Below are 25,574 nucleotides of genomic sequence, written 5' to 3'. Positions count from 1 at the left end.
TGAAGAATTAACTCTTTTTCCTGTTACCTTTTCTTCTCTGTTATCCTATAAAACTCTGCCACAAACAGTACAGTAATATGTACTTTGAGTTATCAAATTAATGTTTTCCTAAAAGGAAAACAAAATGTGCTCCATAATTCAAACAATTATTTAATCATCCTTGTTTCCCACTGCTGTTCCACTATCCTACCATACACAATCCCATTTGTGTGTCATTACAATATATGCCCCCAGCTCTTCAGTTTACTCTGTATTTAAAACATAAATTGTGTTTCTATATATTTCAAAATCTCTAAAATCCATATTTTCCCCCTAAAAGAAACAAGTCATTTGCACATGAAAACATTACAGGCAAATTAACTCCAAGCAAAATTTCCCATATTGTCTCCAACAAATTTATCTTACTTAATTCTATTACTGCATTCATTATTAATGTACATAGCACAATATTATTTACTTGGCATTTGTTGGCCATGACAGCCCGATTGGGCTAGTGCTCTTTTCAAAGGAGGCCTGGGGAGAAAAACTCCACAGTACAATTGAACAAAAATTACAGAAATTGACAATATACAATACAAATACAATAAAAAAGTTACAGGATTATAGCAGAGGACAAAAAATATACACTAGAGTAAATGAGCAGCTATTCCTTTAGGTACAAGTTAAAAAAAATCAGTAAGAAATATATTTAGTATAACATATTTATCTTGAGGTAGGTGATGACAATAAGTTAGCAAAAAGAAAATATCATAAGGATACGCCTCCATGGTGAACTGTGCTTTTCAAATGCTTATGTTTTGCAGCCATAATGTGTGAGAGTGTTAAGTATGAGGCAGTTGCAGGTGGGATATAGACATCATGTTACCAGAAGTTAGGAAATGAAGACAATGATTAGATGTAGGTGAGTGTTAATTAATTTGTTAGGTGGTTAAAGAGGGACGGGAGGAATAGGAAAGGAGACTAAAGAGAAGAAAGTAAAGTGGGAAAGAGGGAAGGGGTCAGGTGGGGTGATTGCAGAGACAAGACTAGATACTTAAAAAGCATATTTGAAGCAAGTCTTTTTTCAATGTTATCTTACCATCTATGCAACCATTAAATCCAGTAATAAAAGGTGCAGCACAACCGTCTATATAAAACAGGGTTTATTACATCAAGCTTTTGAGTTGAAACTCTTTTTCAAGAATTAATCAATATATTAAAACCACAGAATAAATATACAATACCAGCCAATCACATAACATAACTCATAAACACATTATATAATTATGCAATTTGTACAAATAATATAATTAATATAACTAAACCTAATTTGTTAAGGATAATAATCAACTTAATAATGTACTAAAATGCTTCATTACAACCTAAAAAACTTATATAGTATAATATGCTTGCTAAGTGCAGTTGTCTCAACCCCTCTTCTTATATCAGATAAATGGGAGGCAATTCTCTCCTTGAATTTGTAGTTGGTTTTTCCAATATAAAAACAAACATTTCTCACAATTAGCTAGATAAACTAAATTTTCACTATTGCACGTCCCAGATGCCTTAAAAATAAAATTGGCTTGGAAAAACCAACTGCAAATTCAATTAATATTCTACATTGTGGAAATGAGCATGCTTTTAAATTTAGGATACTGCAGAGAGTTTGCAAGAATAAGAGGCAAGGGGACATTGTGAATGCCACAGAGAGAGCAGAATACAAATGGATAAACTTTTTTAGATCTGATGTCTGCCCAGGGCTTAATAAAACTAACAGTATTAAACCCATTTTAAAATCAAAACAAGCAAATGTCAGTTAGAACACTATATAAGTTTTTTAGGTTGTAATGAAGCATTTTAGTACATTATTAAGTTGATTATTGTCTTTAATGAAGTTTTTTAACAAATTAGGTTTAGTTACATTAATTATATTATTTATACAAACTGCATAATTATATAATGTGTTTATGAGTTATGTGATTGGCTGGTGTATATTTATTCTGTGGTTTTAATGTATTGATTCATTCTTGAAAAGGAGTTTCAACTCGAAAGCTTGATGTAATACACCCTGTTATATACGGATGGTCGTGCTGTGCCTTTTGTTACTGGATTTAATTTTGTGTTGGTTCACCAATACGTTTAGCTGTTCCACACCAGTTTCTTGGACTTGGCATCTATGCAGCCATTCACTCCTGCCCTTGTCATTTCATATGCAAACTCCAGTACACATACCATGAAATCCCATACATCAGATATTATAATATCTACAACCAATCATTAGTTTTTTTTTTACTTTTGCATAAAATCATTCAATGTTATCATTTTATTACAGCATCTAACATTTCTCTTAGAATTAACATCTCCTTAATGTATATCCCTCTTCCTATAAAAATAATGTCCACAGTAAACTACTTAGAATGAATGATAATTTCAGTGTTTAATAATGTTCTATAAAATCAGCACTGCATATTGCTGCAGGCATCCAATTCTCAAAATACTTTATCACTTTTTTCCATATAAAATGAATCTATAAAACCTTACCATCTCAATTCCCCTTTCTTAACCATTCATTTAAAAAACAAACGTATTCCCTGTATCTCGTTTTTATTATTAAAAATATATCCTATCGTATCCATTCATTAAGCTTAGAAAAGACATCATTCTTTTTCATTCTAATGTGTAAAATGCTTACTGTCTTTATCCATTATGTTGTCTAAATTTGAATGTAATGTAATATGTTCTCCTGACTTTACTTACTCAAATCACTCTCACAATACTGTCCTGACTATATTTAATATTCCCACCCCTATCTCTTACAGCAGTCATTTGTAATTCCATACTTTTCAGTTAACTAGCAAAGAAATCTCCTCCTCCTCTTCTTTCCTTTTAAAAAGAGATTCCTACCTAAAACTCCTCTCCCCTTATTCTGCATATACCTCTCTCTTTTCTTAAACACGCACCTTGATTTTCTATAGGTCTTTAATACTTTTCCCCCTTATATTGGCACAAACCCTTTTTTGCTTGCTTTAGTTTCCACTTCTCCAGTTCTAAATGGTCTCTTTTATACTTCTCCTTAAATGCAATCCACCATGCCTCCAGTGAATCATAAATTTTTCTCATAATCAAATACTCACTACAATAACTTTAAAGACTACAACATTTCCATAAATTCTCCTATTGCCTCAGTGAATCTTTTTAAATCATTACCATATGTATAACCTGTTTATTCTTATATAGACAGGCCCAGTTAGTCACTGAAAAAACACTATATACGTTACCTATGCTTTCTTCTGAGGATTCTGAAAAATATATAAAATAAATTTCAGTTTTAATTGCCCCTCCAATATGTATACTCACTTTTCTTTCCCAACTTTAATCCCCCAACTGCTTAATTTCTCTAATTAGCTTGACAAATTTGTCCTACCCGTCTTTCTACATATCATGTCAACCCTGACACAAACTGTAAGCTTCTTCAAATAGTTCCCCACTGTCTTAAATTAGCATTTGCACAAATAAAAATGCTACTTATTCCCTGGTCTCCAAATATCAAACGAAGTAGAGCTTTGGCTATCAAAGATTATTATATATTTCACTTTTAACATAGGCAGTGCTAGTTATCACAGCTATTCTGCAACGCTCATCTAATCCTGCTGTCTAGGAAACACATGTTCCCTTATGAAACTCTCTTCTCTTTATTTCAAAAATAAATCTTGTATCCAACAGGCATAATTTATTACAGTTCTGATTCATACTCCCTCTGTGAACTTGTATCCATTTGATGTCACTTTCTATACATTAATATTAAACACTAAGAAAACTAACATATAATTTACCTTTTGCACATTTTCTCAGTAAACCTTTTCCTTTCCTGTTTTAGTCTTCTGTTTCCCAGTTCTAGTCCTTGTAGTAATCTCCCTCCTCCTTCTGACTCCAAAAGGTTAACATCCATCTCGTCTAAAGATTAAGCATACTTGTTTGTTAAATGTACAGCATCTCAGTCAAATAGATTCAAGGCATTGTTCAGAACAGATTCCAGTTTTATCAGTAACATTACGTCCAACATCTTTTTCTGTCAGTTAATAAAATCTGCTTACTGAGTATCATCATTTACTGATTCATACTCTGGACAGTCCATCATAAAGTGTTCTTCGGGGGGGGGGGGTGGACAAGATGCCAGTATGATAGCAGCAGAAATCCATAGCTCTGCTTAGATTTTAGTATCTTAACAGGAAATATACTTTAATTTTTAGAAAAATCTAACAAAGTATACTAAAAGTTAGATTAACATAGACTCTTTATTATTTCCTAAAAATTAATACATAGTCAACAGAATTTTTTAATTATTCGTGTCAAGAAGTTTTCCACTGGAGATCTCAAGTTGAGCAACTCGAAGAACCCAAACCAGAAGAGTGGAGTGAAGAAAGAACTACATCTTATAATAACAAACATCCAATAACTGTCACTAAAAATGGACAAATGTGAAAACAAAATGGAGATTATCAAACAAGAATGCAGTAAACAACTGGAACTTCTAAATGGAATAGTGAAAAAACAATCTGAACAGATTCTTGCCTTAGAGGAAACAGTAACTGACCTAGACAATAGACTGACAGAAAATTAACATCACAATGAATTTCTTCTGAAACAAAACACCGGGCTGATTGAAAGCAGATCAGGAGGAATAACATAAGAATATATGAAATTCCTGAGAAAGAAGAGGGTGCTAACATGATTCAATTCCTCAATAAGTGGTTTCCATCAGCACTAAATATGCCTGAATCCCTCTCTTTTGGAATTGAGATAACTCATCGATCCCTAGCAAATCTAGCTTAATCTTTGAGTTTATCTAACCCCAGATCTATAATCGTTAGATTTCTTTCCTCACAAGACATGGACTTAGGGCAATTAGTCCAAGCTGATTTCAGCACTACCACGATGGGTAAAAAAGTTATTTGTTTTGACAATGACTACACCTCTACAGTCATATCCAGAAAAAAAGGAGTGTGTTCCTCTAATTAAGTCCTTGAAAAAAGCCAATATTAAAGCTCAAATACTTTTTCCTGCAAGAATAAAAGTCACCTTGCCAGAAGGAGTGAAGATCTTTGATTCCCTACAAGAAGCAGTAGAATTTATCCAAAAGAAGAAAATACTTGTCGGATATACAAGAAATGGAACGGTCATCCATCCAAGAGTTTGAAGAGAGAGGCAATAAAAAATGGATGGTCTGTAAAGGAAGGAGCAAACAAAACTAAGAAACCAAAGGACAAAGGAATAAATTCCTTCTAATTTTAAATGCTTTGTTTTATGAATCATAATATATTTGATTCTGGAAAGTCTCTATGCTGTAAGGTAATGTGAATCATTTTTATTATTACCTTTCTCTTTTCCTTTCTATATCTACTTGTCCTAATTACATATAGTACTAAGTATTTAAATAACATTCTCTCTCTCTCTTCTTTCTACCTATTCATTTTTGTTGCCAGTGTTCCTTTTCCCCATTATAAGTACTTCACATACTTTTCCCTTTTAAATAACTACAAATGATGTATGCCTTCTAATTCTTCAGTAATAGTATAATTTGACTTAATACCAAAGTGCATTTTTTTCTAGTGGATCAGTGGTGGGGTAACAAGGTGTTTCTGATTAATGCTTCTAACTAGATGTTTTAGACTCTTTGTTTAGATACATTTAAACATTAATACAAGACATTAGTGATGTTTTATAGATTGCTAAGTACAAGACGCACATACATATATATATATATATATATATATATATATATATATATACACACACAAAATTTTATATATATATACCCACATACATACACAAAATTATATATATATATATATATATATATGTATATACAAAATTATATATGTATATATATATGTGTATATATATATATATATATATATATATATATATATATGTATATAGATATATATATATATATATATATATATATATATATATATATATATATATATATATATATATATGTATATATATATATATATATATATATTAGGTTCCTTTTCTCTCTCTCGCTGGCCTGGTTAACTGGTGGGTACATGACTGAAATGCTATAATATGATTTCTGATTTGAGGCAGCTGTTGTTACTTCTAAATAGCTGTTTTTACATGAAAGGGTTAATTTTCTCATAATGTTGATGTTTTATGAGGAAACTGGTGGTCTGTGTGACTGTTCTCATTGTGGAGATTCATGACATGCACTGACAAGGCAGATTGAGTGTATTTTTTTTTTTTTTTGCTTTCAGTAAACTCTAGGTTCGTAGGTTGGTACTAGGCTATCGGCCCTAGGGCCTATACAAGTCTAGCCATAACAATTCCCTGGATATTTCTTCCCAGAATATTTACTTCCCTGGTCCCCTGTCTAGCAGGGTGACTGATGTGATCCCCAGGGTGAATTTCCTATCTCTCATCCAATCGTCAAGGTTCCTTTTGAAGAGGCCCAAAAAGGCGCCCAGCTTGACATGTATGGGCAGTCTATTCCAGAGTATAGGGAGTCCCTGGGTCAGGAACCTATCCCTCCAGCATGTTTTTTTTCATTATGATGACCAGGTTTAGATCCCTGTAGTGTGTGGCTCTGAGGGATTGGGATTTCTTTAAGTGTAGCATGTCCAACAGCTCTGGGTTTGACATGGCCTTGTATGTTAAGCAGAAATCACCTATGAGTTGGCAATATGCGACAGAGTATAGCTGGAGTTTTTTTAGATGGTCACCATAAGGCATTTGCTTTAGGCTTGTGATTTTTTTAATGAGGTATTTCTGTGGCCTTTCCAGTTATTGCAGATGTCCTGTGAGGTACATACCAAACGGAGCATCGTACTCTATAATGGGTCAATGAGGATGAGTACAGTGGGACAATGACCTCCTTTTTTCTGGATGAAAAGCCCTTAGTGATGAGGTGTGCCACATAGAAGGATTTCCTGACTGTTGTGGCAATGTGGTTATCGAAGGTGAGACCACTATCCACCTGTGTCTCTAAGTCCTTTATCACACTTTCGGTGTTTAGTGCACTGCCACTTATGTGGTAATTCATGGGTACATGTTTTTTCCCGAAGGAGATAACTATACATTTCTTGGTATTGAGCTTGAGCCCATGGCTCTGGCACCAAGCATCTGTTTCTGTAAGGCCATTTTGTAGAATATCCACATCATTTGGGGAGTCAATAATAACTCCCAGTTCGCAGTCATCTGCAAACTTTGTTAGCCAGAGTCCCTTAGTGCTGGCCTGTGCTTCAGAGACATAGATGCCAAACAAGAGCAGTCCCAGGACTGAACCCTGAGGTACTCCACTTGTCTGGAGCTGGATTTGGAGTCGGCTACTTTTCCAGTGTGGGTTCTGTCAGTAAACCAGTTGGCAACCCATCGAGTGACATAGGGATTAATGCCCAACTTAGTAAGTTTATCTACGATTACAGAGTGGGGGGTGGTGTCGAAGGCCTTGGCAAGGTCCAGATAGGCTGTATGGACCGCCTTGCCCTCATCCACACCTCCGGAGACTGATTCAAAGAAGTCAATCAGGATGAGGAGACAAGATCATCCCTTTATGAAACCAAACTGGGTGGGGTCCAGTGTTTAAAGTTGCCAATGTTTTCAATAAGTTCCATGATAATGTGTTCCATGGCTTTGCAGATCAGGCTCGTCAGACTGATGGGACAATAGTCCCTGGGATCCAAGGTGGATCCCCCCTTGTGGAGTGGGATAACTGTAGCTGTGTGCCATTCACTGGGCATGAAGCCTGAGGTGAGGCTATGATTAAACATGACACTTAGGTGAGATGCCAGTTCATTTTGTAATTCATGTAGTATACAGCCCAGGATCTTATCTGGTCCCATAGATGCTGTATTCTTAGCTTTGGAGAGTGCATTTTTTACCTCTGTGGCCATGATTTTGGCAATCTTTTGGTATTGAGATGGGCCCTTTAGGGGGTGAGAGGGGGGTGAAGTTAGCACTGAATTGATTTTCCAGGATATTGGCAATATCCTTGGGATCAGTATATTTAATGCCATTCTGTTGTAGCTCAGAGCAGATCTGAGCATTGCCATTTAGATTACTGACATAACTATAGAATGCCTTGTGGTTGTCCTTGGAATCTTTGGCAATTTTATTTTCATAACTAGCTTTGGAGGATTTTATGAGGGATCTCAGCTTCTTACTGAGGCTGGTAAAGGAGTATTTTGCATCTGGGATTTTCCTCTTTTCTGCAACAGTTTCTTCCTTCTGTTGTACAGTTTGTTTATGGGAGGGGACCACCAGATTGGCTTCCTTTTTTTTGGAGGAGAGCATCTTGGTTCTATTTGGAATGACACGATTCATGCACGAGTGGATGGGATTGTTCAGTGCCTTAGTGTAGGATTCAGCAGTTGAACTTTCAGTTCCCGTCTGCATGGGTGTCATAAAGTTTGTCACTTCTGACTTGAGTAGCATGAAGTTAGCTTTGGAGAAGGTTTTTATGGAGGTTTCCCTACTGGGGGGGGTGTGGACGTCAAGGGTGAATAGCTTATGGTCATACCTGACCAATGAGGGGTTGACCACTGGTGTGGAGCATCGATCTCTCATGTTGGCAATGACCAGGTCTAGGATATTTGAGCCCCTGGTGGGACTATGGATTAGTTGATCCAATGTGTTGGAATTTATGAATTCCAAGAACCGTTGGGCAAAGGTGTTGGTACCCGAGTAGTTTTCCCAATTAATGGCAGGGTAGTTGAAATCACCCAGTATTAGGGTGTTTGGTTGTATCTTAATATTTTCCAGTATGTTTAGAAAGGTGTAGTGGGAATCTTGGGGCATGGTGGGGGATCTGTAGCAACTACGATTTGGATTGCAGTCTTACCTAGTGTTAGTTGCTCCTGTAGAATTTCAGATGCACTGTGTTGGACAACTAACCTGGAGGTGTGAATATCCTTGGTGAATATGGACACTCGTCCACCTTTAGTGTCTTGGTCCTGGTTTGGTGGCTGAAAAGTGTGGTAAGAGTGGTAGCCTGGTATTGCAGGGGTGCTCTCTGGAGCCTTGAACCAGGTCTCAGTTACTGCACAGATATCAATGTTCTCCATTTTTAGGGCTTCGAGAGAGAGTGCATTTTGAGGTTTAGGCTTCTAGCATGGAGAAGCATTACCTTCAGATTTTGGATGCTTATATCTGTTACAGTGGTGGTTTTGTCCTTTGAGCCTTACTTAAAAAAGGCATTATAGAGGTGGCAAGAGCCTTAGCCAGTAACCTGAATCCAAGGGGCAACAGGTGCAGACCATCTCTGGCAAAGTATTGTGGTTTGTCGATCATGTCGTCCCAGGCAGACAGATACTGGATCCCCATTGAATGACACCAGAAACTTAGCCAATTTTTGAATTCAATCATTTTGTCCTTACACTGTGGTATAATTTTGGGCGAAGTCAGGATGCTACTCAGGGCTAGAGTCATACCTGCCTGGGCTACATGATCTGAGAGCTCTTCCATGTCTCTTCATGTAGTCCAGGGAGGTACGTCTCAAGTCATTCACTCCAACATGGATAATGACAGAGTCATATTTGTACTTGTTGTGGAGTGACTTGAGTGCATGCGTGATGTGGTGAATCCTGGCACCCGACAGGCAACTGACTGTAATTTTCTCCTTGTTCAGCCTGGTGAGTGGGACATCAGTGTGCCTGACTATAGGGTTACCTATGACTAAAGTGTTGGGTACATTGTCTTGCCTTAGGGGCTGTTGTTGGGTGGCACACTGGTGTTGTCAGCTATGTGACACTTTGGCTGTGATTGTTTGTTTGCATTTCAGCTTCGGAGGTCCTTGTTGCTTGGGCAGGTTAATGTTAAGGGCCTCCACATAAGTGAGTTTAGTGTTACTATGTGTAGATGTTGGTGGCATGAGTTTTGAAGGGCTGTGTGTTGCTTGAGGTGTAGTGCAGGTGTTAACCTTCTCCTCTTGACTGTCTAGCACAATCTTGGGTGGAGAGAGCTTTGCTTCCAGTTTGGTTATGTAAGTGCATCTCTTGCAGGTTGTAGTGTTGGGTGGTAGGAGGAGAGGGTTGTCGGTGTACATGAGGCAATTGCTGCATTGCCCCAGTATGCCCAGATTCACCAAGTGGACAGGAGAAATCACCGGAAGCTGACCCTTAGGCATGCCTGGTTCAGTGTTTCTTTTGTAAAGTACAAGAGCTGTTTTCCCTTACCTTGGCAAGGTACTTTGCAGTTATAGGCTGTTTAGTGCCTACGATTAATTTCTCCTTATTAACAAGTGGAGGTGAGTGCTTGTATCAGTTTAAGGCTTCCTAGTGCTTTCCAGCAGGTTTTAGAGCAAGTGCTACTCACAGGGATTCAGATTTTAGTGCTACTACTGAGAAACCAGATAGTTCTAAGGGAAAGATTGAAGAGCAGACTTTCTGGCACTGGGAACAGTTTAAACTGCTAGATTAATAAGCTAATAAAAGTACAGGAGAGTAGAGAACTAGCAGACCTAAGGAAAAAATTGAAGGGCACTGCTCAGAAGCTTACAAAAAAGTCCTGGATACAGCAAATCTGTATCTGGGCTACACAAGTGCCAGGAAAGGCAGGAAGTGAAGAGGCAGAAGATAATGTGATAATTCAATATGCAGAAGCTAAAGGGGTGGGCCTTTGTTAAGCTCACACTAACAGTAGAATGAGCTGATGTAATGTGATGGGGGGGGGGGGTCCAGTATCGACTTTATACCACAGGCAGGCAACTCAAAGCCACCAAGACAAAAAGACTACAACAAGCTTCAAGATCTGAATTTCCTGCCGAAAATGCTTTTTTCTTCACTAGAGACAACTTCTGTTGTGCATGAGCCTATTTAGATACTTTTTAACAAGTTTATGAAGCTACAGCTTGAGGAAACAACAGTGATGACATCATTTGACCTTATCAACTTGCTATATGGTTGTACATAGAATTCTTTTCTCTTGAAATTCTGTTATCCTTCACTAGATACTTTAAATATAAATAATTAGTTCTGATAAAAGTGCTTAACTCCTTTGAAAATCCTTACATTCTCTTATAGATACATACATTCTGCAGATTCAGTGACACTATTAATAACTAAATGACATCAAGTGAACTAGGAGCTGCCTTAGAAACCTCATTATGCATATTAACATCAGACTTATGTTATATAACTAAACCTTTAGTAACTAAACAGAGGGTTGTGAAGCCCCTTTTTTTTCCCTCTCTCTCCCCCCTTCCTGATGAAAGTTGTCAACATAGATATTGTTAATACAGGTCCCATACAGAACGCCGACACCCATATGGCCGACGCTATATGGTCGTTGTTCAGAATATCGACAATGGGGAAACGTTATCTCCCAATAGATCGGAATGGAAAAATTTCCATTCTTTCACTGTAGTGTGATCTTGGAGTTGGTATATTAAAGGTACGGCGATGTGGGGGGGGGTGTATCCCCCCTGCTAGCACAAAAAAGGAAATTTTATTTTCCTTTTTTGTGAAGTTCTGGCGCTGTCAATATTGTGAGAGTACCATATGGCAAAGGCCATATGGGTGACGGTGTTTTGGGCTGTCGGTGTTCTGTACGTGATCCTGTTAATTTATATGAGTAATATGTGTATAATTGCAAAATATAACAGTTATGTTGTAATAAGTGTTATATATATTCAACAGATCCTTACATGAAAAATGTTAGATAGATGACTGACAAAATGGTTAAATTATCTGATGTTTCTTGAAAAGTCCTGGAAATAATGACAATCTTCTTAACCTTCAGCTTCTAATGTTTATGCATACTTTGATCTGATGTGTATTTCTGGCATATCTATGTATTAGAGGTGCTATTATCATATGTGACGTATTCATATAGCTTCAGCTATATTGGACACTCCCATTCTAATGTGTATTTCATAGATTCAGATTTCTTTAGTTGCTTTCATAATGCTTTTTTTTGTTTGTTTTTATACTATATTCTAAGGAGAGATGGACAATTTTTGTCTTTTGGTATTGGAGAAGTGGTGGATGGATGGTTTAGTTAAGTTAACTAAACCATAAACTTTATGTTTCATGTATGTATTTGTAAACAGTTTTAGGTTTTTGAAAGTAGTGCTTAATACATGTTATGCATCCATGATAAGTAAGTTTTCAGTAGATTTCAAGTCAACATGGAAGAAAGGTCTTTCAGTTAGTAATAACATGCACATTATAGTCAATGGCTTATAAATGTTTATTATTAAATATTAATGGTTTGAAAAATAATATCAAAAGAGCTGGTTTGCTTAAATATATCAAAATGCATAAAGCCCAGATCATCTTTTTACAGGAAACCCATCTTTTAAAAAAAGGATCTATAAAAATACTCATTCAATGGCTATACCATTCTGGCTGATTCATGTTTTAAGACTAAGAGAAGGGGCACTCTTATTCTATGGAAGAATACTTATACTATGCCAAGAATTATAGATACAATTTCAGATAAAGATGGGATGCTAAGCATGGTTATTTTGGAAAACAACAGGAAGTATTATACTTTGATTAATACATACTGGATACCAGGACTGAGTACTAAATATGTTGGCAAATATCTGGACCTGATTACTTTAAATGCAAAAGGGGAAATTATAGCAAGAGGTGATTTTAACTGCCTATTATCAGGTAATGATACTTCTAAAATGCTAAAATAAAACTAACATCTCAAGCCAAGAAGTTAAATGACTTTAGAAACCAGATGAACCTTAAAGATATACATGGTATAAGGGAACATTATTCCTTATTCTATACTCACTATTCATATCTGTTTGGTACACAAACCAACATTGATAAAGTCTTTGTATCAAATAATATATACTCTAAAATAAGTGACGTATCTCTAATGACTTGTCCGCTTTTGGACCATAACGCTATAAACTTTACATTAACTACACATACAGATGATTTAAGATTTCTACAAAGAATTCCTGCTTACATAACTAAGTTGAATGACTTTAGGGAATGGTTCATTAAAAAGACATGTTTATGGAAACAAATGATAATGGTGAAGTGACTGATACTATACTATGGGTCACCTTTAAAGTTTATATATATGGTAGAATACAATCTTGGTACCTTAAAAAAGAAGAGAGTGGGACAAAGAACTTTTAGACTTACAAAAAAAAACAGACAAGATAAAAATGGACGCAAAACCAAATAAAGTATCATATAATGAAATTGCTAAGTTAAATCAAAAATACGTAGAAGTTCTGAATCATAAGGTAACCATAAACCTGGAAAAATTGAAATTACAATCTCATGCTGTAAATCCCAAATATCTACATAAAACAGTGGCAGGATCCAAACAAATAAGCAATCAAAATCTTATTAATGAGATTAAATATAAAAGTGATGGTTCAATTAAGAGTACATCTAACTTAATGGGCATATTAGAAGTGTTCAAAAACTCCTATAAAGATATAAATAACAACACAGAAAATCAATTTAAGGAACAATATGGACTAAGTAAAGTTCATTGGCTTTTACGTGAATTTTGTTTATTTAATAAGAAGTTTGATCATTTTTCTTATGGCATTAATCAAATATTTAATAAACTTTAAAAATATATAATTGATTGTAATTATAACATTAAACAATTTCTATGTCTTATATTCCCTGTAGCATACTCCCTGGTTGTCTAGATTCTTTCAACATCAATGCGATGCAAAAATTAAAGGAAAATAACTTAATATTCTGGCATCAGTTTATTGAAAATGTTGTAGTATCTTTCGGCTTTTCCCGGTTAGGGGTCGCCACCGTGGAACTCCGGTCTGCTAATGATTGGCAGTAGATTTTTACGTACCGACTTGCCAGGCCTGACACACAACCTTCAACGAAGGTACGCCCATTCACGCATGTCTCCACACAGAAGACACTTTAGCTGAGAACACAGGACAACGTTTTACTGTGAGGCGACAACGCTACCGCAGCACCACCACCGCAGCTGCATCAGTTTATTGAAAATAATAGTATTAAACCACTAAACTCTCTTTTCCGTAGTTTTGATAATAGTCAAGAAGGTTGTTTATACACATATGGCAGTTAATAGAAAACAAAATGAGAGTATCAATCAACCTAGAGACTGAATCTATACCTAGTTTGATTCAGCTTTTTATTAGGTGTCTTGAAAAGACATATAATCAAAAATTAAGTATCTCACCTTTCTATAAGATACTAAGAGAAGAGACTCTAAAGTTTGACTCAGATTTTTGGAATTACTATGTAAAGATTAATGGAGAACAAATATCTGATGAATAAAAAAAATTGTTATTGAATTCTACATATGGTACCTCTTCTTCATTATATTGGAGATTGTATACATGGAAATTTATGAATAGGAGCTTCTATACTTCACATAAAATAAATCTTACACTCAAAAACAGTGAAAGTAAATGTTGGAAATGTGGCGAATTACTAGAGACCAACTGGGTTCACATGTTCATTGAATGTAGAAATGTTGTTCAATACTGGAAAGACTTCAGATATTTTGTAAATGCTTTATGGTCTGATAACTGTTATATTTCTAACTCATTAATCCTATTCAATGCTCCAATACCTAATGTAATACCTAAATCTCAGATTCAGTTACTCTGGTCAATTCTTGCAATTGCCAGAAAAGTTATTACTTTGAACTGGAAAAGTAAAAAGATTTGATTTGATGTTTAAAGATTTTATTAATTTAGCAAAAGTCGTTTATAAAAATGAACTGCAAACCATTTGTTATAGAGCTCATACCATTACTCATAAAAAATAGCATGGCAAAAATTGGAAAACCTTTTGAATAAACACTGATAAACAATAATTTTATCCATGAGAAGTTATCATGGATGAATGTAAATATTGTACATAGTTTTGTTATTGTTTTATTGTATTTGTTATGTGTACATTTGAGTACATTTATAATGAAAACAAAATAAAAATGTTTTTGAAAAAAAATAATCTTGCTACATTTTGTACAGTTAGCCACAATCTCTTTCTTGTTGTTGCCCCTTTCCTTACACAGGATGCATCATCTCTTAGGATATTCATTAAATAAATGCTCCTAAAACAATGCTGTAGACTGATTCCAATAAGAAAAGCTTTCCTTTGTTTCTATTAATCATAATTATGTTAGGTAATAAAATCTGCTTACAAAGTATCATCATTTACTGATTCATACTCTGGACAGTCCATCATAAAGTGTTTTTCTTGGCTACATTTTGTACAGTTAGCCAAAATCTTTTTTGTTGTGGCCCCTTTCCACACAGGATGCATCATCTCATAGGATATTCATTAAATAAATGCTCCTAAAACAATGCTCTAGACTGATTCCTATAAGAAAAGCTTTCCTTTGTTTCTATTAATCATAATTATGTTAGGTAAATGACAGCTACACAAAAATACTCAAGCCTCCCACCCGCCCAAGGCTATAGAGTTCTAACATCTACCACATTATGCACAGCAAATACAAGGTCATTTTATTCTTTCAAATAATCTTCTGAATCGGTCTTGTTTACATCATCATTTCCAAATTTGTAAATTGTAGTGATTCACTGGGTAGTCTTTTATGAGGAACAACTACTTCCTTACCATGTAAATACATAATAAAAGTAGCCACTAACTCCACAGTTTCAAAGATCACATGCAAAAAGATGAGTCTTTTCCTATAAAACCCAACAGATTCCCAACTAATGCGTATATCCATTTTTTTGTCTCCATTTTTGCTTTAACACTCAACCATAAGTCATTTAGAAAGGCAAGATATCTTGCCCATAGTTCTGGTTGCTGACTTGCTGCTGCATATCTATAAATATTATAAAAATACAAATGCCCACTCTTTATCCCCAACATCAACAATCTTTTGCCTTGCAACCCCAAACTTTTGGAATCTACATCTCCTGCAATAGATATGGTCATTTGCTGCACTGGCTTTAGTCACACTTCATTCACATTCCAAGCATCATCGGCCACCAAGGGAACTGGCTCCACTGCATCACTCTGGAAAACCGGATACCCTTCTGCCAACTCTGCATCCTCAAACATTCTCACACACTGTGCATTTTTCCAAGCCTCCAAACTGAAACTTGCTTACTACCATATCCTCTCGATGCTGCCCTTTAACTACATAATCCACAATCTGCTCCTCACAAATGAATATCTGTTCCAGCATACTGTAGTCTTCCTGCTCCATTATCTCATAGGAAGCAGCCCATAGCACAAAAGTTTGCAAAGAAAAGGGGGATTCCTTCCAGTGATCTTACATTGGCTGCTATGTTGCTCCAGGTTTGAGATGAAGACAGGTTTAGAAACAGAAGAAAGTCTATGGTATGAAATCACTTCAGAATTTCTAGTGAGAGAGAGAGAGAGAGATAGACATCAAATCTTAAAGAGAAACACTAGCGTGTGGAATGGGACGAGTTGAGTTTTTCAAAACAGAAAAAAGCCTCAGAGATCTTACGGGACAACCCAAATGTAACAAGAAAGGGGAGGATGCAAATTAAAATAAAGTATGACAATCTTATGCTGACTGCTTGTTGAGAAACCAGGGTCCAGAAGCAAGGCTTCATGATTTCAATAAATCTACATTAGGCTTCTGGTTGTATTTACCCATATGGGACACTGTAGCTCAGGTAATCCAGCTGTACAGTTATTCCCACCACTAAAAAATGAAGTACACAACTAAATCTAATAATTATGATGAGGGGCCTCATTTTCTTACTCCATTAATTTCACTGTCCCTCCCAATTACCCTGTTAATCATGCTGGATGACACCTGATTCTCTTTATCCTGATAGGCCAAATGATTATCATGTCAGGCCTTCCTCTAAACCAATACTGTTTGGCTCCTGTTTGGCTGGGGACTTGCACTTTGCTTCATCCTTCTAAAGCCCTGACTTTTAGGAAACCTACTCTTTGCTGGCGGCCAGCTGACTGATACCCAGAAAACAATGTCACTGGAAACTTGACACATTCTGTAATGATGATTAGCCTTAGAAAAGAGTGATACCAGTTCTCATCTGAGGTGCACTAACAGTTGAATGTTTGCATCACTGTGGAACATCTCCTAGCATGACTAGCTGAGTCACAGGACTGATAAGCCTCAACCATTGGGATGACACAGCTGCAGCCTGCATAATATATCAGCAAGAAAAAGGCTTCTAGGATAGCTTGGCACACACCATGTACCCTGCTCAATCACCTTTCCATGAGTTCCCCAGTTTTGTGTGCATTCCTCATACATTGATTGTTGTATAGTCCTCCCCATCACCACGTATCTACTCTATGTGGACACTCCACTATTGTGCTCACTATTTCTGCAAATTCCACTCTTGTGCCAGAGGTGTAGACGGATAAAGCCCAGCTTATGGCCCAGTAAGAAAAGAAAGATGAAGTGTACAAGTACTGGTGAGATGAATGGTAGAAGTGAGTAATGGATGTTAAAACAGATATACTTAATGCTACATCTATGGTTCAGAATGATGGTGGTGTGAGTGGAACTTTGTGAGACTGGCTATTTTGGTGTGGCACAGAAACCTGTAACAGTCCTGCAGTTAAATGTCAGTTTTAGTGAGCCCTAGTTGATGGAAAATCTTGTGTGTCTGAAAGAGACCAAAAGTAAAGAGACACATATTTACTTGAAAAGTGGAAGAAGAGAGTCATTGAAGGTAGAAGTTCAGAATGTATTGACGGAGTGGAAAATGAGAGGGTATTACACTTGAGCTACAACAACCTTGGCATGACATACCTGGGAAAAGTAGAACTGATGGCAACACAGCAGGAAAAGGATAGAGGAATGATAAACCTAGACAGGACCACCAGGAACACAGTGAATGGACAGTGTTAACAGCAAACAGAATGCTGGGGTGTGTCTTCAGGAGAATATATTCCAGAAGCAATAATGTAATACTTTCAATTTACAAGGCCTTGGCTGGATCACATCTTGGTACTATGTGCTTCTTTGGAGGTTATATTAACAGAAGAACATCAGGCTAGTGGAAAGAATTTATCAGAAAGGTACAAGGGACATCCCTGGGAACAAGAGAAGGAATATGACCAGAGGGAGAGATGGAGGTCTTTTCACCTGAAGCCACCAGAGACAAGGAAGACATGATACTAGTGTACAAGATTATGTCAGGAAAGATGTAAGCATGTCATTCAGAGCAGGACTGACAGAGGAGGAAGACTGTAGGGCTGAACTACTCCTTAGATCTCTGAGAGCACCAAGAGGGCTTTTGACCCATGAAATGGATCACAGGAATGGGTAGTGAAGGGGGGGGAATACAAAAAAACAGCAATTCAGTAGGACATGGGACAGGTGGAAAAAGGGTATAGAAGAAAGTAGGGATGAAGGGAGGGAAGAATGCTGACACACTCAAATTTTAGACTAGAGAGATGACTACCCCCTACTGCCATCAAGTAAATACAATAATCAGAAACATTTTTTTTCCACCTGCCCATCTCAGATGGAGGGGCGGAGTTTCCAGGTAATGACCAAGTTCTCGTTGAGGACCAAGGACTCTAGTCCTATGGCTCATACATTACAAAATGCACACTGGTTATCTGATCAGGAAAAATGGCTAGGGTATAATTAAAAAAAACTCCACAGCTGTCAGGATGACATTGTACCATGACATCTTGATCTCCTTTATGCCCACTGTCTGGCTGCTTGTGACAGGTTAACCCAAGAGGAGCCAGGAAGCAAAAATTGGATGGGCTCCCAGACAGTTGCAACAGGAACAAAATAATTAAAAAATAATTTCCCTAACCTATTGTGAAGCACTTGCGATATGTGGGCATCTATACCAAAGACTTTGCAAAAAGGAGTAAGTCGTATTCTGAATGTGGTATAAACATGTTATTCCAAGGACGCCAGTGACCCTTTAAAAAAAAAATACACAGTTGATGGCCTGAGAAGGAACACGTGGGTTCAGCCAAACAGAAATGCGCTCAAAAAGTCTGATGGCTTCCATGGGCTCAAAATCAAAGGTAGGATGTGCCATTTACATGGCACTTTACATAATTTTGGGTAGAGTCAAACAGTACTGTTTAGTATTTTCCAGTTTGAATGCAGCCATTCCCAAAAGTGACATCTTTGTTCCACCAGGATAAGGTCCTTTTGCAAAGGTTTACTGATCATGTCAGGTTATGGACAGCCTCTCCACGACAAGGTCAGCCACCTGACAGTCTTTCAGGTAAAATGATCCACTGTGAGTTAATATACAAGAAAAGTGTAGTAACCCCATTACACATCCTTTGGACATGCCATAAAAATATATCATGGATTGTAACCTACCATAAATAGCCTGCTAGGTAAACACAAAACCATGGGTTCAAGGGTTTAGTAGAGATTAAGCAGCAAAAGAAAGCTAGTTGGGTCATGAGAAGGCTATGAAAAACGGAATCAACAGCCTTAGGAAATTAAAGGAACATAGTAACTATGAGCTCACAAAGGTCCAAGGTATAGCACATGGAGTTAGTGGCAGGGGTGTATCTTTTATGTTTAGATCTTCCCTGAAGGGAGAGAAAGCCATATTTCAAATAACTGGAAAATAAGCATTCTATTGCCAGCGTACAAGAACAAAGGGGACATGCATAAATGTGAAAGTATGAAAGTACTAGAGATGCTGATTGATAGAGGCACACCATCAAAACAAAGGGAAAAATCCTTACAGATTCAGTGGAAGCAAGAATCGTACTGCTAGTTTATACAATCTTGTCTTCTGGCTAATGTTTTATAAGTGTCACTGTCAGTTTTGTAACATGAATCTACATTAACATTTTGTTGTGCAGCACATTGATCAACTGTAAAATGGACAATAAAGAATTTTGTTTTTTGTTTTGTTGTCTTAATCGGGCACAAATAAGAATTATGACTGCCATCTCTAATCAATATGACCCAACTGCTTAAATGCAATACTGATCTGTTATGCGGACATTTTATATATACATGTATACATGTGTGTGTGTGTGTGTGTGTGTGTGTGCATATATATATATATATATATATATATATATATATATATATTTATATATATATAAATAATATGATATATAAATAAATAAATAATTTATGTGTGTGTATTTAGTACTGCTTTTTTTTTTTTGCTATTTTAATATATAAAGAGGCAGTCCACTCATGACCAGATTCCTCACAGTGAACAGCCGATCTGCTCAGAACCTATAACAACTAAATGCAATATTCAGTCAAGTGAGATATTAATATACTGGTATATTCCCTGAGCAGTGCATTTATAACTGGTGAGCCCAAGAACGACATCAAACAGACACACCCACACATATTAAAGGTCAGAAGCTGGATTGCTGCAGGGGTCTTTTTAATGTTTCATTTCGGAACAACTAAGGACGAGAAAGACACGGATATTAATAGCAAACAATGTGTATGTGTATATATATATATATATATATATATATATATATATATATCACATCACAAGACAAGCAAATCTATACCATGATGGGAAAAAGAATTTCAGTGTGTTAACTCGGCTAACTATCCAAACTCTCATGGGAAAACGCTTCGAGAAAGGCAAGTAAATGAAGCAATGATAGTTCAAAGCTGAAAGTGAAGACATGCTTCCGGACTAACAAACTACTTACTAAACTGTGTGAACAGAAATAGTTATGTAAACATTTACCTTGTTCATTCCGTTTCCCATTGCGTGTAATTAATAAAAACCTCTGTGAAAGAGACTTAGCAGTTAGTATGGGATGAAAATATTCTTTTCTCGGCGCTTTAGGGTGGTAAATTATCCTCTTCAGTGCTTTTGAAGTTCTACAGGCGACTAACGACTTGTTTGCGAGTAGTGTCTTTAATTCCTAGGCATTAGCTTGTATGTACAGTCTAGGCAGTACGATGGGAATCTTAGTTTTTTAGCCTCAGCCTGGTTATTACTTCACAACCAGGCGACTAGTGAGACTACAACTCCCACAATGCAATGAGAGTGCGAAGCTTTTAGTTCCACTCAGACAAGTCCATGTCTTCCTAGAACTTCTTATAGGGTTAGTTAAGTTATTTCTAGGCGTTTCCAGTAGTTTTTTAAGTGTCTGGTCTTTGGTAGGTGTGCTGGTAGTTAAAAGCTGAAATTTGAGGCAGGAAAATGTACAGAGTTGTTTCTTGTTCTGAAAGTGAAACTGTTTTTGTTAGACGTATATTTCTGTAATTAATTCTTTGTTGATTTCTAATATGCATATTCTGCGTTCCTGGTTGTAACCCACGTTTCCATATCCCAGTTTGTACATTTCCTGTATACAGACGTCATTTTGTAGAACCCTGGATAGCTCCCATCGACTGTACTGGATACACTTTAGCTCACTTGAATATTTTAGGAATACAGGATTCATGAATGGTGCAGACCTAATCTAAAGCAAATTACTTGAAGTAGGTAGTGTTATATGCGTGCTTATTTTTTAGTAATTTTCACGGGTTTGTAATGAGCTGCCAATATCCAGTGAGTGGAGGAAGGTGATGCTGCTCGTGTTATAGCTGTTATGAAATAAATGCAAACGCATTAACGGAACACCAAATAAGGATATAACTGTTTGGAAATGTAAACGCAGAATGACAACTCACGGCTGTGTCACTAGAAAACACAATGGACACATTTTTTTTTTGTTTGTTTTGTTTTTAAATCTCACACAATTTGAGGAATAAACTCAATTTTACACCTTAATAAAGGTAAAGATGCTAGACATACAAAGAGATCGTAAAGTATAATTAAAGGTTGTTAATTCTTAATCAGAGAGTATTAATAAGCATATGTCTTTTTAAAAGCCTGATTTCATACCTCTCAAGTATAGCTCGAAATGAAGACGAGGAACATTCCTCATATGGGGTCTTAAAAAGTTCATGTTCCTCGAAGTTCCACATTGAAGGGATTGTTCACACATTCAGTGTTAGCATTAACTGATGCTCATAGGAAATATAGCGCGGACTCATTAATTTATCAAAATAACATTTTGTAAGTAAAATAAATAAAATTTTAACCATCTTATGAGCTTCTTAGTTTAAGATGTTAGTACGTTTTCCACGCTTTATTCGTTTGTTCAATATTATGAGAGGTAGTGTTCCTTATTTTGGAGAAGGAAGTTTGAGAGCTATGATTGCTATTTACTGTAGCAATCTTTTATCTCTGTCACTATAAATTTTTGAGATTATGTTTGAGAGTAGTAATTGTGGTACTTATTTTGTACTCTGGTGAGCATACTGCATAGGTTTTGTAGATGCTGTGTGATCATGCCTCTCAGTTGTACCTCTTTATGAGGAACGTTCCTCATGTAGAGTTTGTGTATGTTCCATGCTGATTCACACTGAAAGGATTTGGCGTTCCTGTCTTCTGCTGGAGCAGAATCTTGCCAGTTGATTGTTCAGGGAGGAGCTAAAAAGGGCTGCTTGAGGAACTCCACATAGAAAGATCAAATATTGGAAGACTCCTGATCTACTTTCCATTCGTGAGGGACTGCCCTTGTCTTGCTCAGCTTGTGTTCCATTCAGTTTTGCTCTGACTGAATGTAGGATGTCTGTAGAGTGAGATTGTGGTGTGTAGCTATATCCCAGCTAATATGGCTAGTCTGCAGAGGGGGGGTATAACCTGGTTACTTTTTGCTTATTGGTGTACCACATAACTGTAGTATTGTCTGTAACAACTTGAAGAGGACCTGGGGACCCAAAATGATTCCGAGTGTTGAGTGCGCTGATCAGGGCAAGCATCTGTTTTATATGTGCTTGCATCTTTCCTTCGTATCCCACATACCTTGCATTTTTATCCCTCCTGAAACTTTACCTGTCAACTGTACAGATTTTTACAGAATGTCCAGAGTTTTGCTTCATATTTTTGGTGTGTTCCTCTTAAAATCTGCACCTGTCTGGCAAATACCTGGGAACTGGAGTCATTAAATAAAGACAAATATTTGAGTTTAAGACTCCACATCCTTCAGAAAATTCATGCTAATGCAAAACCCATTATTCTATCAACTTTCTAAGTTTGTAAGAGGAATATTTAAAATCTGTCCCTATTTGTCCCCCCAACATTTTAGGTTTTGTCCAGATTTTTTGCTCTAAGAGGTTGAGAGGTATGTTTCCCCAAGCAAAGTCTGAGGTGAGTGAGTGACTGGGTGCTTTAGAACAAGGAAAGAGAAGGGGAGCCCTGAATTTAGGGGTATCCTTTGTCTTCACCAATTGAGAAAAACCTCAGTACTGGGATCTGAAAAGACAAGGGATGTTGATGCTGGGACCAAAGACTCTTCAGATACTACTGTATCTTTTTCAAGGGGAGTCTTGCTAGATATCATTAGAATCATAGAAGCCATGAGACCCAAAATCATGAGGTATTCCCATGCAGTGACCATAGTCTGAGTGGAAAACTCTAGAAACAGATCCAGATATAGATCTCTTTTTTTTTTCTTGTGGAAGAAAAGCTCTTTGAACTGTGACATGTAGTTGATATCCCAGAAATGCAATTCTATGAGAAGGAATCAAGAAAGAATTTTGAATGTTCTCTTGGAATCCCAGCTTGTGTAAGAGATCTCAAACCCAAGAAGAAATTCCTGACACTTTGAAAAAGTCTTTGCAAAGATAAGCAAGTTGTTTAAATATGGAAAAATGTGGATACCATGTAGCCAGCAATGAGGTATAACTGCAGCTAGACACTTTGTGAACACTCTGGGCAGTGGATAGTCCAAAGGGTAAGGCAGAAAACTGATAATGTTATCCAGACACACACAACCTTAAGAATCACCTGAAATCTGAATGAATAAGAATGTGATGATAAGCATCTTTTTAATGCAGTGTTACCAAGAAATTTGAAAGAGGAAGACATGCTAACAGGTTGTGAAGTGACATAATTTGTAATTTGGGTACTTTCATAAACAGGTTTTGGAAATTAAGATCCAGATCTGGTCTCCAAGCATTTTCTTTCTTATACGTTCAGTAGTAATTAATAGAATTGCTGCTTCTGTGGACCATTTAAGCCTAGATAATTTCCCTTTCTGTGCTCAAAATAACCTATCTCATTTGGTTATAGATTGGCCTCACACCCATCCTATGGTTGATAATTCTGCAATACCCCTAATAAGAAGACTTGGGATTATACATAGATAATTTGAGGAGACTGTGCACTGGACAAAGAATTTAGGGTCTGCCTATGTCCATTAGTATACAGGGGCAGTAAATTTTCTGTTTCCTAGCCATAGATCTAAGTTGTAGTTGAACATCGACAGGGATCAACTTTGTTTTATGTGGATAATGAGTTTGTTCCACAACAGCAGTATCCTTTGCGAGATAAACCTCTTCCTCCAGACTATTCTATTAATGCTACAGAATAGGTTTAGATCCCTAGTCTGAATATTTCTGATACCATATGACTTGATGTGCAGTAAATCCATTAGTAATTAATCAAAGGATGCCTTGTATGCCAGACACAGGTCACGTTTTAGCAGTCTGTAGGATACGAGTGTAGTGACAAGCCTTTGAATCAGTTCATGTAGGACATGTTATTTAGGCCTTGTATCCTTTTAGTAAGATATCTGTGTGGATGTTCCAGTTGTTGCATGTGCCTCTGGCACTAAAACATCCTTGCATAAAACTGTTTTCCCACCTGGGAAGGGAGAACTGGTTCTATCACTCCCTGGGACAGCATGTGATGAAGAACAGGGGGAAACAAAAGAGTCTGCTCTAGAGGATTAGAAATGACCACCCTAGAAGGGAGGAATTTCCTCCTATTGCCACCTGTAATCATGAAGAATGATCTTCAGAACAATTTGTCTGAAATTGTCTGGTTCCAAAGAGAAAAGTGGAGATTCAAATGTTTTGGAAGGAAAAGGGGGGGATGGAGTAACAAAGTCTCATAAGTACTCCTTCTAACTTATTAGACTGTCCTCAGTTTTGTGAGTTTCCAGAATTCTTCTTGGAACCCTTTGTCATTTCTTCTTAAATGTCTGTTTACCTACATTTTGTTGAGATTGTTTATTTTGTTTCTTACCAAAATTGAATGAGGAGTTAGAGAGTCCCTTGGAAAATTTGGAAAAAGAGGGATGATAAATCTTAGAGATTCCCTGTATCAGCTTACCCCTTTCATCACACTTTTTGATCATCACTGCAGTGGGGGGGGGGGGGGGGCAAAAACTAAATCAGTACCAGTGGCCATAGCCCTTGAAGAGTCTGTATACAATATGCAGTAACTTGAAAAATAAAATAAATTAAATTATTTAAAGCAGATTTTCCTCACAAGAACAAACTGCATTCAAAACATTCATCGTACTTTCACAATTAGCCAGGACAAACCTTAATATATAAGCCTGACAATTCAAAATTCCGAAAATCAAATTTGCAGAAGCATACACTGTTTCCCATACTTATCAATAATTTTCCCATCCTTAACAGAAATAGGAGTGTTTAGCAGAGTATTAACTAAAGCTTTAGCTGCTGGATCAGGTTTGGGAAGAGAGTTTAAAAACTTAAAAGATTAAGAAACTTTATTTCACTTGTCATATGTTATGATTCAAGATGAACAAGGGGGTAGTTCACTTATATGCTTTATTATATAGAAACACATCAGGATGGATAGCAGTAACATAAAATATAAACAA

At 36.7% G+C, this 25,574-nt stretch overlaps 1 protein-coding gene across 2 annotated transcripts in view; it reads right to left on the bottom strand.

Annotated features, from left to right (window-relative positions):
• The window catches only part of DUSP22 (dual specificity phosphatase 22), a 938,178-nt gene extending 917,277 nt beyond the window's left edge, over positions 1-20,901 (bottom strand). For both annotated transcript variants that reach the window (XM_044065151.1, XM_044065152.1), the window contains exon 1: positions 20,627-20,901. In XM_044065151.1, the coding sequence (XP_043921086.1) occupies positions 20,627-20,647 (21 nt within the window). In that variant the 5' untranslated portion in view covers positions 20,648-20,901. The remainder of the gene's footprint in view (positions 1-20,626) is intronic.
• Between the last annotated feature and the right edge of the window lie 4,673 nt (positions 20,902-25,574).

This window comes from Protopterus annectens, chromosome 3.part0 (genome assembly GCF_019279795.1).
Source record: "Protopterus annectens isolate FY-2018-M chromosome 3.part0, PAN1.0, whole genome shotgun sequence".
NCBI lineage: Eukaryota > Metazoa > Chordata > Ceratodontiformes > Protopteridae > Protopterus > Protopterus annectens.
This window is presented reverse-complemented; position numbering and strand designations above follow the sequence as displayed.